Below are 15,613 nucleotides of genomic sequence, written 5' to 3' on the forward strand. Positions count from 1 at the left end.
GATATAAGCGACTATTGGCAGAAAGGTGGGCTAGTGCAAAGATGAGTAGTGGGGGGGTTGAAGAGGGTTGGAATAGTTTTAAAAATGCAGTATTAGAATGTGGGGCAGAAGTTTGTGGTTATAGGAGGGTGGGTGCAGGAGGAAAGAGGAGTGATTGGTGGAATGATGGAGTAAAGGGTGTGATAAAAGAGAAAAAGGTAGCTTACGAGAGGTTTTTACAAAGCAGAAGTGTTATAAGAAGAGCAGAGTATATGGAGAGTAAAAGAAAGGTAAAGAGAGTGGTGAGAGAGTGCAAAAGGAGAGCAGATGACAAAGTGGGAGAGGCACTGTCAAGAAATTTTAATGAAAATAAGAAAAAATTTTGGAGTGAGTTAAACAAGTTAAGAAAGCCTAGGGAAAGTATGGATTTGTCAGTTAAAAGCAGAGTAGGGGAGTTAGTAGATGGGGAGATGGAGGTATTAGGTAGATGGCGAGAATATTTTGAGGAACTCTTAAATGTTAAGGAAGAAAGAGAGGAAGTAATTTCATGCACTGGACAGGGAGGTATACCATCTTTTAGGAGTGAAGAAGAGCAGAATGTAAATGTGGGGGAGGTACGCGAGGCATTACGTAGAATGAAAGGGGGTAAAGCAGCTGGAACTGATGGGATCAAGACAGAAATGTTAAAAGCAAGAGGGGATATAGTGTTGGAGTGGTTCGTACTTTTGTTTAATAAATGTATGAAAGAGGGGAAGGTACCTAGGGATTGGCAGAGAGCATGTATAGTCCCTTTATATAAAGGGAAAGGGGACAAGAGAGACTGCAAAAATTATAGAGGAATAAGTTTACTGAGTATACCAGGAAAAAGTGTATGGTAGGGTTATAATTGAAAGAATTAGAGGTAAGACAGAATGTAGGATTGCGGATGAGCAAGGAGGTTTCAGAGTGGGTAGGGGATGTGTAGATCAAGTGTTTACATTGAAGCATATATGTGAACAGTATTTAGATAAAGGTAGGAAAGTTTTTATTGCATTTATGGATTTAGAAAAGGCATGTGATAGAGTGGATAGAGGAGCAATGTGGCAGATGTTGCAAGTATATGGAATAGGTGGTAAGTTATTAAATTCTGTAAAGAGTTTTTATGAGGATAGTGAGGCTCAGGTTAGGGTGTGTAGAAGAGAGGGAGACTACTTCCCAGTACAAGTAGGTCTTAGACAGGGATGTGTAATGTCACCATGGTTGTTTAATATATTTATAGATGGGGTTGTAAAGGAAGTAAATGCTAGGGTGTTCGGGAGAGGGGTGGGATTAAATTTTGGGGAATCAAATTCAAAATGGGAATTGACACAGTTACTTTTTGCTGATGATACTGTGCTTATGGGAGATTCTAAAGAAAAATTGCAAAGGTTAGTGGATGAGTTTGGGAATGTGTGTAAAGGTAGAAAGTTGAAAGTGAACATAGAAAAGAGTAAGGTAATGAGGGTATCAAATGATTTAGATAAAGAAAAATTGGATATCAAATTGGGGAGGAGGAGTATGGAAGTGAATGTTTTCAGATACTTGGGAGTTGACGTGTCGGCGGATGGATTTATGAAGGATGAGGTTAATCATAGAATTGATGAGAGAAAAAAGGTGAGTGGTGCACTGAGGTATATGTGGAGTCAAAAAACGTTATCTATGGAGGCAAAGAAGGGAATGTATGAAAGTATAGTAGTACCAACACTCTTATATGGGTGTGAAGCTTGGGTGGTAAATGCAGCAGCGAGGAGGTGGTTGGAGGCAGTGGAGATGTCCTGTTTAAGGGCAATGTGTGGTGTAAATATTATGCAGAAAATTCGGAGTATGGAAATTAGGAAAAGGTGTGGAGTTAATAAAAGTATTCGTCAGAGGGCAGAAGAGGGGTTGTTGAGGTGGTTTGGTCATTTAGAGAGAATGGATCAAAGTAGAATGACATGGAAAGCATATAAATCTATAGGGGAAGGAAGGAGGGGTAGGGGTCGTCCTCGAAAGGGTTGGAGAGAGGGGGTAAAGGAGGTTTTGTGGGCAAGGGGCTTGGACTTCCAGCAAGCGTGCGTGAGCGTGTTAGATAGGAGTGAATGGAGACGAATGGTACTTGGGACCTGACGAGCTGTTGGAGTATGAGCAGGGTAATATGTAGTGAAGGGATTCAGGAAAACCGGTTATTTTCATATAGTCGGACTTGAGTCCTGGAAATGGGAAGTACAATGCCTGCACTTTAAAGGAGGGGTTTGGGATATTGGCAGTTTGGAGGGATATGTTGTGTATCTTTATATGTATATCCTTCTAAACTGTTGTATTCTGAGCACCTCTGCAAAAACAGTGATAATGTGTGAGTGAGGTGAAAGTGTTGAATGATGATGATGATGATGATGAAAGTATTTTCTTTTTTGGATTTTCTTTCTTTTTTGGGTCACCCTGCCTCGGTGGGAGATGGCCGACTTGTTGAAAAAAAAAATGTAGAAATAAATAAATTTCTAACAAAATACTAAATTTTCAGTTGTAAGAATTAAATTTTCCTTACATGCCTAAATCTATAGGGGGTTATTCAGATATTAACAGTACTGTATATAAATAAAAACGACATATGGAAAATGAAATGACAATTGTTCCATATTATTGTACAGTATTTTGTAATAATAAAACCTCTATTTCAGAAATAAAGGACAAAATCTGCTGTATCAACCGATTTGGGAACAACAGACAAGATTGTTGGTTACACAATTGTTAGTTATTGTTGCACTCGTGGAAAATCAATCTTACCTCTAACATCTACAAATGTCACTGCCAGACACCCTCTTCCTCTCCACCATTATTCTATTAAACCGAGGGTTTATTGTACATTTTAATATTCATGCAAAAGCTTACCAAGCACCTTTGCATTAATCATTAATAGTATATGAACTAATACTTCCATGGTGTGATATGGCCGGTTTGTTGAAAGAAGAACTAATACTTTCTCTGTTATATTATCCTAAACCAAAACTTCATTCTTAAAACCTACTCAAAAGTACAATTTCTGCTTTCCTCCCAAGTACAAATTGCAATGTATATTATTTCCAAAAAACACAATCACTTTTACTAAGTTAGTTCAAATAATGAACAATTTGTAGACTGTTTAACACTCCAGCCTCAAGGACTATACAATACTGTACAAAAATTTGGATTACTCAATAAAATAGGTGTTATTTTTCTTTAGCCTTAATTATTCCTTTTTGAGCATCAGTCTGCAAAAACTATATATTCATCAGTTTACTGGTATAGAAGGTATAAATTGCCTTAAGGTTACAAAATGACACATCATAGTTGTCAAAAAAGATACTTCATTTCTAACCTAATTGGTTGTCCCCTACCAAGGTAGGAAACACATTCATCATTATTCACTGAAGTGCCATCTTACTACATTCTTCCAATAAAACTTTGTACATCCAAGCATGTCACAGATATAACAAACCTCAAGTGAATTGAAAAAGCTGGGAGAATTTCCTTCACGTTCATCTTTGCCTTTCACTGCATGGAAAATGAGGGGAAAGTTTTTCTTTGGCAGATGTTCCCAGCTACATAGAGACGTCACCAGCACTTTATCAGCACACACCTTTAAATAAAACCAACATGTTAACACATTATATACCTACCCAAGATGTAAAATACAATAAAATCACAGGCTAATTTAAAATTACTCAATATAACAAATATAAATAATAATGGATTTTTAGACAATTATAATTACTTGTCATTAGATCAGCATATATTTTTTTATCTAGGTTGCCTAGGGTTCAACCAAGCCTATGTCCAATCCTCAGCTCTAGCAAGGTCTTACAAACACTAATGGTAGCCATTTTGCTATATTAGATCATAAGAGAATTGAGTCTTGGGAAGACCCTAGCACTATTCCAAACCTGTTTGCATTCAGACATGGGGTTTATTCACAAATTTTTATCAATGTGATGTCACTAGGTCTTATCAGCAGCTTTCTCTAAACCAAAAATAGAGAAACTTTAGCCAATATTCAGGAAACCTACTACAAATACAGGAAGGCCCCGCTTTACGGCGTTTCACTTTACGGCGTTCCGCTAATACGGACATTTCAAATTATGACCAAAACTCACTATACGGCTCCCCCCACCTGACTTTCTAATACGGTCACCGTGCCCCACCCTGTTTGTTTACATTCTCCATGAGCTCAGTAAGCACTAAGTCTCTCCATTTTGTCTGGAAACTCCAAAATTTCAAATGTTTTTAAAAGTTATTTCATATTTTATATATACTCTGATAATTATACTTATGTATACCTGTACCTAAATAAACTTACATACATCGAGTCATTTAAATGTCGTATATTACGTTAATATACACATTTTCATTAATCCATCCATGATATTTTTTTCAAAATTATATAATAAACACGATGCATAACATATAAATAAGATAAATACACCCCACAGTAGAATAAATAAACAAATGTGAGATGTCGTAGCAGACGACTTGCACAAGTGGTGATAATAACAATACCGAGTCTCATTAAATGTCGTATATTACGGTAATATACACATTTTCATTAATCCATCCATGATATTTTTTTCAAAATCATATAATAAACACGATGCATAACATATAAATAAGATAAATACACCCCACAGTAGAATAAATAAACAAATGTGAGATGTCGTAGCAGACGACTTGCACAAGTGGTGATAATAACAATACCGAGTCTCATTAAATGTCGTATATTACGGTAATATACACATTTTCATTAATCCATCCATGATATTTTTTTCAAAATTATATAATAAACACGATACATAACATAAAAAGATGATAAATACACCCCACAATAGAATAAATAAACATAAATATAAGATGTGGGAGCCACATAACTTGTACAAGTGACGCCAAGAATAACATTTTCTCTAATCTAACATAAGAGTAAATGTGTTACTGGGGGTAACTGTAGAAAATTATTCCTTTCGTATGTATGTAAGTAAGTTTATTCAGGTATACACAAATACAGTTACATAGATTATCATACATAACAACATACGTGTAGAGAACCTAGGATAACCCAAAAAAGTCAGTGTGACTTATTTCCATTGCCTTCACTCAGAGCTTCATTTCTTCTCAAAATGATGTTACATGAGAATGGGAGTGTTCTTCTTTATTAATTCTACCGTATCAATGTAGAGACAACCTGTACACAATGTAACTTGTACACAAACCAGACGTGTACACTTCGTTTGTTTACAAAACTTACCTTCCCCTGGTTTGTTTACATAACTGCGCCTGCCCCCTCTCATGTATTCATTCTTTCTCTCTCTCATTTATTCGTTTTATCTCATTTACTTACTCCTGACCCTACATTAAGACTACAAATATTTTAAGGTAAGTAATGAGTGAACTGTATATACATTTTATCGCTCTGGGATGCTTAAATATCATAGAATAGTATGTGTGGGTGGGGTGGCCTGGTGAGGCTATTACAATACATACCACACTTGATTTCTTACAATAAATACTACTTGTCTCACCCTAGATTAAGACTATAAATATTTTAAGGTAAGTAATGAGTGCACTATGTGTGTATTGTACCTTTTTATTGTTTTTTGATGCCTGGTTCTATTGCTAACTTAATATATGTTAGTGTAAACTTGTTATCTAGTGTTTGTATGCATTTATAAGTGGAAAAAAAGGGTGTTCCACTTTACGGCGATTTCCGCTTTACGGCGGTAGCCTGGAACCTAACCCGCCGTATAAGTGGGGCCTTCCTGTATATGCATCAAGGAGATGGAGTTAAATCTTTGGTGGAGCAACCCTTTCTAAAACTGAATTAATGGCAAGACAATTAAGCCACTCCAGATACCAGTTTACAAATATAGCTGGTAAGAACAACAGGTGTATAAACATGAATATCTCGCAATAAAATATAATCGAAAGATGTAAGTTACCTTCAACTCAGACTCGTAGAATATTTCATTGGGTTCCTTGAGGATATCTTTATGCGAGCGGTAGTTATTGAGTAACTTGGTCACTACCTGATTGTTGAAGGACCCATTTTTTGCTTGGTACATATCCATCTCCATCATCCTCTCTAAGTATGATTTATCTGTCAGAAAAGAGATATAAAAATATCTTCCACATCTGTTTTTTTTATATACAGTCCATCGCCCATTGAAGTAGACACACAAAAAAGAAGCAACACTTTCACAGTGGGGATCGGGCATCGCATATCATCTCACTAATAAATTTACCCGAGTGTTGCATGTATCTAACTGATCATCTCGTTGGTAAAGTATGCCATTTATATCTATTAATTATTACAGAGTGGTGAGAGAGTGCAAAAGGAGAGCAGATGATAGAGTGGGAGAGGTACTGTCAAGAAATTTTAATGAAAATAAGAAAAATTTTTGGAGTAAGTTAAACAAGTTAAGAAAGCCTAGGGAAAGTATGGATTTGTCAGTTAAAAACAGTAGGGGAGTTAGTAGATGGGGAGATGGAGGTATTACATAGATGGGGAGAATATTTTGAGGAACTTTTAAATGTTAAGGAAGAAAGAGAGGCAGTAATTTCATGCACTAGTCAGGGAGGTATACCATCTTTTAGGAGTGAAGAAGAGCAGAATGTAAGTGTGGGGGAGATACGCGAGGCATTACGTAGAATGAAAGGGGGTAAAGCAGCTGGAACTGATGGGATCATGACAGAAATGTTAAAAGCAGGGGGGGATATAGTGTTGAAGTGGTTGGTACTTTTGTTTAATAAATGTATGAAAGAGGGGAAGGTACCTAGGGATTGGCGGAGAGCTTGTATAGTCCCTTTATATAAAGGGAAAGGGGACAAAAGAGACTGTAAAAATTATAGAGGAATAAGTTTACTGAGTATACAAGGAAAAGTGTACGGTAGGGTTATAATTGAAAGAATTAGAGGTAAGACAGAATGTAGGATTGCGGATGAGCAAGGAGGTTTCAGAGTGGGTAGGGGATGTGTAGATCAAGTGTTTACATTGAAGCATATATGTGAACAGTATTTAGATAAAGGTAGGGAAGTTTTTATTGCATTTATGGATTTAGAAAAGGCATGTGATAGAGTGGATAGAGGAGCAATGTGGCAGATGTTGCAAGTATATGGAATAGGTGGTAAGTTATTAAATGCTGTAAAGAGTTTTTATGAGGATAGTGAGGCTCAGGTTAGGGTGTGTAGAAGAGAGGGAGACTACTTCCCGGTAAAAGTAGGTCTTAGACAGGGATGTGTAATGTCACCATGGTTGTTTAATATATTTATAGATGGGGTTGTAAAGGAAGTAAATGCTAGGGTGTTCGGGAGAGGGGTGGGATTAAATTTTGGGGAATCAAATTCAAAATGGGAATTGACACAGTTACTTTTTGCTGATGATACTGTGCTTATGGGAGATTCTAAAGAAAAATTGCAAAAGTTAGTGGATGAGTTTGGGAATGTGTGTAAAGGTAGAAAGTTGAAAGTGAACATAGAAAAGAGTAAGGTGATGAGGGTATCAAATGATTTAGATAAAGAAAAATTGGATATCAAATTGGGGAGGAGGAGTATGGAAGAAGTGAATGTTTTCAGATACTTGGGAGTTGACGTGTCAGCGGATGGATTTATGAAGGATGAGGTTAATCATAGAATTGACGAGAGAAAAAAGGCGAGTGGTGTGTTGAGGTATATGTGGAGTCAAAAAACGTTCTCTATAGAGGCAAAGAAGGGAATGTATGAAAGTATGTAGTACCAACACTCTTATATGGGTGTGAAGCTTGGGTGGTAAATGCAGCAGCGAGGAGACGGTTGGAGGCAGTGGAGATGTCCTGTTTAAGGACAATGTGTGGTGTAAATATTATGCAGAAAATTCGGAGTGTGGAAATTAGGAAAAGGTGTGGAGTTAATAAAAGTATTAGTCAGAGGGCAGAAGAGGGGTTGTTGAGGTGGTTTGGTCATTTAGAGAGAATGGATCAAAGTAGAATGACATGGAAAGCATATAAATCTATAGGGGAAGGAAGGCGGGGTAGGGGTTGTCCTCGAAAGGGTTGGAGAGAGGGGGTAAAGGAGGTTTTGTGGGCAAGGGGCTTGGACTTCCAGCAAGCGTGCGTGAGCGTGTTTGATAGGAGTGAATGGAGACGAATGGTACTTGGGACCTGACGATCTGTTGGAGTGTGAGCAGGGTAATATTTAGTGAAGGGATTCAGGGAAACCGGTTATTTTCATATAGTCGGACTTGAGTCCTGGAAATGGGAAGTACAATGCCTGCACTTTAAAGGAGGGGTTTGGGATATTGGCAGTTTGGAGGGATATGTTGTGTATCTTTATATGTATATGCTTCTGAACTGTTGTATTCTGAGCACCTCTGCAAAAACAGTAATTATGTGCGAGTGTGGTGAAAGTGTTGAATGATGATGAAAGTATTTTCTTTTGGGGATTTTCTTTCTTTTTTGGGTCACCCTGCCTCAATGGGAGACGGCCGACTTGTTGAAAAAAAAACAAATTATTCCAGGGATAATAAACCTAAGATCAGGTCTCTTAAATAGGAAGTGAAAATATCACAGATAATAGAACCATTAACCCTTTGAGGGTTTTGGTCATACTAGTACGTTTTACGCGTAGGGGTTTTTGACGTACTAGTACTTATAAATTCTAGCGGCCTCAAATCTAGTGGGAGAAAGCTGGTAGGCCTTCATATGAAAGAATGGGTCTATGTGGTCAGTGTGCACAGTCTAAAAAAAATCCTGCAGCACACAGTGCATAATGAGAAAAAAAAAACTTTGACCATTTTTTTTAATAAATCAGCGACTTTGCAGTGTATTTTCGTATGGTATTTATTGTTGTATTCTAGTTTTCTTGGTCTCATTTTATAGAATGGAAGACATATTACAGAAATTGAGATGATTTTGACTGGTTTTACAATGAAAGGTGCCTTGAAATTGAGCTCAAAGTAGCAGAAATGTTCGATTTTTACCAAACTTCAAAAGTAAACAAATCGTGCCAAGCGTGCAATACACGTCAACTGGTGAGTCTAATATTCTTTTACAAGTGCACCAATAATATTTATACCATTTTTTACACTAATACAGTAGTCTGCATAACAGTAAATCTTATATTTTTTGAGAGAATAAAAATTCAAAGTGGAAAGCAAAAGAATATAAGAGGGGCCTTGAGACGTGACTAATGACTAGAGGAAATGTCATTTTAGTGCCAGGAATGTCTTTCTTGTTTATTCTGGACCCTATTCGGAAATTGGCATCTTTTGAAATTTGTGTGAAATTGGCAAAATTGCTAAATTCTGACCACTGTACTGGATAGTTGAATTTATAAATGGGTGGTTTCTTGCACCCATTCGATAGAAAAAATGTAGTTCTAGCGAAATATTCATGTTTTTTGTCGACTAGTACAGTGAAATTGGCCGAAAATGGGGCTCAAAGTGGGCAAAATCGCCGATGTGTAAACATCGCCAAGACCGCTAACTTTGCGAGAGCATAATTCCGTAAGTTTTCTATCAAATTTCAAACTTTTAGTGTCTTTATGATCGGGAAAAGATTCTCTATCTTTTCATAAGAGAAAATATTTTTTTTTTTTTTAAATTTGGCCGACCCTGAGAACGAGTTTCGGAGAGGGCCTGTCGACCCTCAAAGGGTTAAAATCCATGGGAAAATAGACAAGAATTATTCTTCCGCAAGCCATGCATGTCTTAAGAGGCAACTACAATTGTGGGAGCTAGGGGCTAGTAACCCCCTCTCTTGTATAAATTACTAAATGTAAAAAGAAAAACTTTCTTTTACGGGTCACCCTGCCTTTGTGGTAGAGAAGGCCGGTGTTTAAAAAAAAAAAAAAAAAAGATAATCAAGGTACAAGAATACTGAATGAAAGTAGTAATTTGCAAGTTTTACCTATCATCTTGCATAAAATAATTCTGTTCAAATGCAAAATATTTAACATTTTTCAGTTAAACATTCACATAGACTATAAGGTTGTTGTCTGCAACCTACGACATGTTCTGGGCTACACAAATGCTTTGATTCTACACAGCAATCAGGTTTTGATAATGCATGATATCAGTGCTATTGGTAAACTGATCTTCACAGCTGCTTTACTGTTACATCTGCAGGTTAGCCGAGAATACTGAAACAAATATTTTCAGGACAACATCAAAATACTATTAAGATATGTTAAATTTGAGAATTGCTAAGAAAAATGTTTAGTTAATAAGAGTACTAACCCAAGCCATTGTTAAAGAAGAGTTTTTCACAAGAAAAGCACTGAGTATTTCTTATTACAGGACCCAGCTGAAAAGGATCACCAGCCAACACCACCTGGCCATCCTTGGACAAAACTCCTGCCAGCGGAACCATTGCTTCAGGTTCCATAGCATGTCCACACTCGTCAAGGAACACATGAGTTATATGACCAACAGGAAAGGCAGCCGATACAATCCTGAAAAGAAAATGAAGAAACTTACTATGTTGCAAAATTGAGCTCTACACACTGATACAAAAGGATTAGATTTTTATTATTATTATCAAAACCTAGCACTAAACCTACTGGGGTCATACAGTGCTGCATAAAAAAAGATTAAGAGCAAATCTGATTAGCTTGCAATCATATATGGTATGTGCTGCAATAACTGGCATATAGAGAATCAAGCCTTCACTACTCTGTGCTCAATGACCCACATGGGTTTAGTACCTCACACAATTTGGGAGCATATATATAAAAAAAAAGAAAGTTAAAGGTGAATATAGAAAAGAGGAAGATGCAATGAGTAACCAAAGAGGGTAGGCAATAAAAGATTGGAGAGATGAGAATGAATTCAAATATTAGGGAGAGGTCATGTCAGCAGATGGGTCTATGAAAGATGAAGTGAACTACAGAACAGATGAGAGGAAAAAGTAAGTAGTGTTGGAGCATCTGTGAAAAGGTTTATGCATGAAGAAAAAAAAAAATGTACCCAAGTTTAGTGGTAGCAACACATTTATATGGGTGCAAGGCATGGACTTCAAATATTGTAGAGAGGTGGCAGCTAAAAGCACTGGATATGGTTTAAGAATGTAGTGGAAGGAGTAAAATCAGATGACCAAGAGGGTATATCAATCAAGGGTAGGAGGCAAGATGGGTTGAGGTTGGAGGGAGGGGTTAAAGGTTTTGAATGCTAGGGGCTTGAGCATCAGCAGGCTTGAATGAACATGTTAGTTCAAAATGGAGACAGGTGATCTTAATATTTTAATGTGCATTTGAGATTGAACAAGGTTAACAGTTATGAAGGGATTTAAGGAAACTGGTTAGCTAAATTTGAGTCCTGGAGGTGGGAAGTCCAGTACCTGCATTGAAAAATAATTCAGCAGCTCTACACATGACTAGACTCATTTGAAAACAATTATTTATCACCTCCTGTCACCTTCACAGTACACAGTGAATGAATCCCTAGCCTCACCAGTCTTTCACCTACCTGGCAGCAGTTATCATTGTGCACACAATGACTCTGTATTCCCGCAACTTGTCAATAGAAGGGAAATATATAGAAGAACCGTTCCAGTTGGATATCTCACGAAGCTTATCCGGAATAGTCACTCTGAAAAGAAAAATACGTTTATAAAGCCATGATATACATTAAAAACATGTGCATGCACACGATTACATATACAGGAGAGCCCCAACTCATAACGTCTTGATTTGCAATGTTCCATGTTTACATTTAAGGAATAAGTGACTCACTCTTCTGACGGAGGGACTACGTACAAACTACAATTAAACGATAATTCTCTTGATGTACCATCATTTAATGTAAGCCATGGCTGGTTTAAGAAATTTAAGGCAAGAGCAAATTTGCATAATGTTAGTGTGTGATGAACTGCTAGTACCAGTGAAATAGGAGCAAAGGCATTTATTAAAGCGCTTGTGGACATTATTATTATTATCCTCAGCCAATTTCATCACTCTTCTTTAAACTCCTCCAAGTCAGCATAAAATAACCAAGAAACACTTCTTCCAGTGAGCATGACATAATCAACATTCACGGTAAATACTGTATCATTTTACTGCATAATTAGAAATATTTTGTTATAATGCTGGCACTGACTCGATTGAAAAACAAGGCATTTCTGCAACATTTGATAATCTTCACTGAGGAAATGTTTCAACAGCCAGTGGTTTCTTCAGTCCAATACAGAGAATAACAGAGGAATATGAAGATTTTAAAAACCCTCTTCATCACAATTGACATGATTATGTCATTTATTTCAATAGTTTACTGCTGTGTAGGATTGTGATTCCTGATTACACACACACAGAACCCTCAAAATTTATGTTTATACTATGGTAATATACAGTAACATTCCACACTACTTACAACTGTCTAGACGCTGCGTGCATCCTTATCATATGTCGCTTGGAAACATGCTCTAGCAGTCTCTGAGCTATAAGGTCAGCAGCTGCGTTAGATGGGGCACAGGCTAGCACCCTGCTCTGTGGCTGAACTTTGTACACCTGAAACATGCATAATCTAGATATTATTTAACCCAAGTACAGCCTCTCCTCACTTAATGATGGAGTTTTGCTCCTAAGACTACATCGGTAAATGAATTCGTTGCTAAGCAAAGAGCATACTATAATGGGGGGGGGGGGGGTTGTGACAACCATCTCTGATACTGTTTCAATGTCACCTTTGCACAATTTATAACATTTTTAGTACAGTGGACCCCCGGCATATGATAATAATCTGTTCCTGAGAGCTCATTGTATGCCAAAATTATCGTAAGGCGAATTAATTATCCCCATAAGAAATAATGGAAATCAAATTAATCTGTGCAAGACACCAGAAAGTATGAAAAAAAAAATTTTTTTTTACCACATGAAATATTAATTTTAATACACACAAACTGACACTTACCTTTATTGAAGATCTGGTGATGATTGATGAGATGGGAGGAGGGGAGGGTATGGAAGTTGTTAATGTTTAGAAGGGGAATCCCCTTCCATTAGGACTTTAAGTAGCACGTCCTTTTCCGGGGTTACTTCCCTTCTTTTACTGCCACAAGGACCAGCTGACCATGGTGCAGCAATAGCTGACCATGGTGCAGCAACAGCTGACCGTGGTGCAGCAGCAGCTGACCGTGGTGCAGCAGCAGCTGACCGTGGTGCAACAGCAGCTCGCCGTGGTTCAGCAACAGCTGACTGTGATGCAGCAACAGCTGACGGTGGTGCAGCAGCAGCTGACAGTGGTACGATAGTACGTATTTCTCACCCTTTTTACACATGATCGCTTAAGAGATGGTATCTCCTATCCGTTTTTCGTTTATCCACACCAATAACAGTCTCTCAACATCTTTGAGTACTTGCGATCTCAGTTTCAAAAAAAAAAAAAAAACTTGCACCTTTTGCAAGAACAGCTTCCTTGATTGCCGTTTTGTTGGCCACAATAGCAGCGATGGTTGATTGGGGTTTGGTATACAACCTGGCCAGCTCTGACACATGCACTCCACTTTCGAACTTAGCAATTATCTCTTTCTTCATTTCCATAGTAATTTTCACCTTTTTTACTGCACGGTTGGCACTAGAAGCTTTCTTGGGGCCCATGGTGACTTATTTTGCAGGTACAATCACTAAAAATGCTGTGATAATACGAAATGTACCAATTGTATGCGTGGATGCGACCGCACTAGCTGGTTTGTAAACAACGGCACGCACGGGGAAGCTGAGGACACACGTGGGATACGTCCCAGTCAAATCGCGTTTGACGGTTTTTTTAACGTGTGGTGAGGCAAAATTTTTGCGTTAAAATGTATCGTATGCCGGATTTAATGTATGCCGATGCCATCGTATGCCGGGGGTCCACTGTATATTTTTAAATGTTTATACAGTAGTGTACTGAACAGGTACCATCTGACTTACAACCGAGTTCGGTTCCGACAAACCGGTCGTAAGTTGAAATGGACTTAAGTCGAACCTTACTACTGAATATCAACATCACATTTTTGAAATGAGTTTATTTTGTTTTATTTTGGTATTTCATTTTTTACTTTACATTTTATGCTGTTAGTACTGTATTTTATACTGAAAGGTTAAGGATAAACACTGTGTACAACACAGACAGTTGTTTACTTCCAAGAAATTTGGCACAGAAAACACGGTCGTAAGTCGAATGGTCGTATGTCAAGCAGGTCATAAGTCGGATGGTAGGTGTATATTGTAATAAACATAATAGAGGAAATCAGCTCTAATATACATTATTTAGGTATGCATACTGATCAGAGCCTGTCGTAAGCCTGAGTTGTCGGTACACGAGTACGTTGCTAAGTGATGAAACGTTGTATACAGTACTACTTAACCCTTTCAGGGGCAGAACCCCTGATCTGAAAATTGCTCTCAGGGTCGAAGAATTAAAAAAAAAAAAAACTTACTAAATGACAGAGAATCTTGTTCCAAAGGTCATGAAACCAAAAGTACAAAATTTGATGGAAAACTTATGGAATTATGCTCTCACGAAGTTAGCGGTCTCAGCAATATTTACACATCAGCAATTTCACCCACTTTGAGCCCTATTTTCTGCCAATTCCTTTATTCCAGTCACCAAAACTCATAGCCATTTCGCTAAATTTTTTTTTTCAACAAGTCGGCCGTCTCCCACCGAGGCAGGGTGACCCAAAAAAGAAAGAAAATCCCCCCCAAAAAAATACTTTCATCATCATTCAACACTTTCACCACACTCACACATTATCACTGTTTTTGCAGAGGTGCTCAGAATACAACAGTTCAGAAGCATATACATATAAAGATACATAACATATCCCTCCAAACTGCCAATATCCCAAACCCCTCCTTTAAAGTGCAGGCATTGTACTTCCCATTTCCAGGACTCAAGTCCGACTATATGAAAATAACCGGTTTCCCTGAATCCTTTCACTAAATATTACCCTGCTCACACTCCAACAGATCGCTAATATTCCTTCTAATCTATCGAGTGAGTTCAAGAAACTGCCCATTTACCTATTTCAGCAACCCAATAAAGTGATCAGAAATCAGTTTTGGCCAATTTCTCACAAATTTCAAAAATTGCCAATTGAAAAATAGAGTCCAGAATAAACAATGTTGACAACATTTCCTCTGTTCATTAATGTCCCCAGGCCTCTCCTATACTATGCCTTTGTCAGTATATTTCAAATACGTGTACTTGCTAACCATGATGTCACAGACACCTGTATGCCCATGCATGTGCCATAAGGCTAGACAGGGTTGAATCAGAGTGGTTACCCAGAGGCCAGTAGGATGCAGATGGCAGACTGGGCTTCAACACATATTTACCCTATATGTATATCATTGTATAACTGCCTACAATGTGTTTCAATCACCATCACGCCATCCAAAAAGAACCAGACACTTATTTTCCATTTTGAATTTTTATTCACACAAAAAATAGAAGATTTACTATTGTGTAGACTACTGCATTAATGTAATAATTACATACTATCAGCACATTTGTGGACATGTATTAGACTGACCAGTTGGATGCTTATTGGACAAGTGATGTAATTTCTGTGCTCTGGAATATCAGCAAAAATCAAACATCTCCACTACTTTAAAATCGATTTCCAGATACTTTCAACTTTCAGTCCTGAGAACAATCAAA

At 37.6% G+C, this 15,613-nt stretch overlaps 1 protein-coding gene across 1 annotated transcript in view; it reads right to left on the minus strand.

The window, feature by feature from the left end:
* LOC128700375 (putative helicase mov-10-B.1) overlaps window positions 1-15,613 on the minus strand; it is a gene marked incomplete at its 5' end in the record, with an annotated part of 63,646 nt that overhangs the window by 15,695 nt on the left and 32,338 nt on the right. Inside the window, 5 exon segments of the mRNA XM_053793541.2 lie at window positions 3,452-3,592; window positions 5,940-6,097; window positions 10,211-10,425; window positions 11,438-11,560; window positions 12,338-12,474. Of these exon segments, the coding sequence (XP_053649516.2) occupies window positions 3,452-3,592; window positions 5,940-6,097; window positions 10,211-10,425; window positions 11,438-11,560; window positions 12,338-12,474 (774 nt within the window).

The sequence above is a fragment of the Cherax quadricarinatus genome, chromosome 71 (assembly GCF_038502225.1).
Source record: "Cherax quadricarinatus isolate ZL_2023a chromosome 71, ASM3850222v1, whole genome shotgun sequence".
NCBI lineage: Eukaryota > Metazoa > Arthropoda > Malacostraca > Decapoda > Parastacidae > Cherax > Cherax quadricarinatus.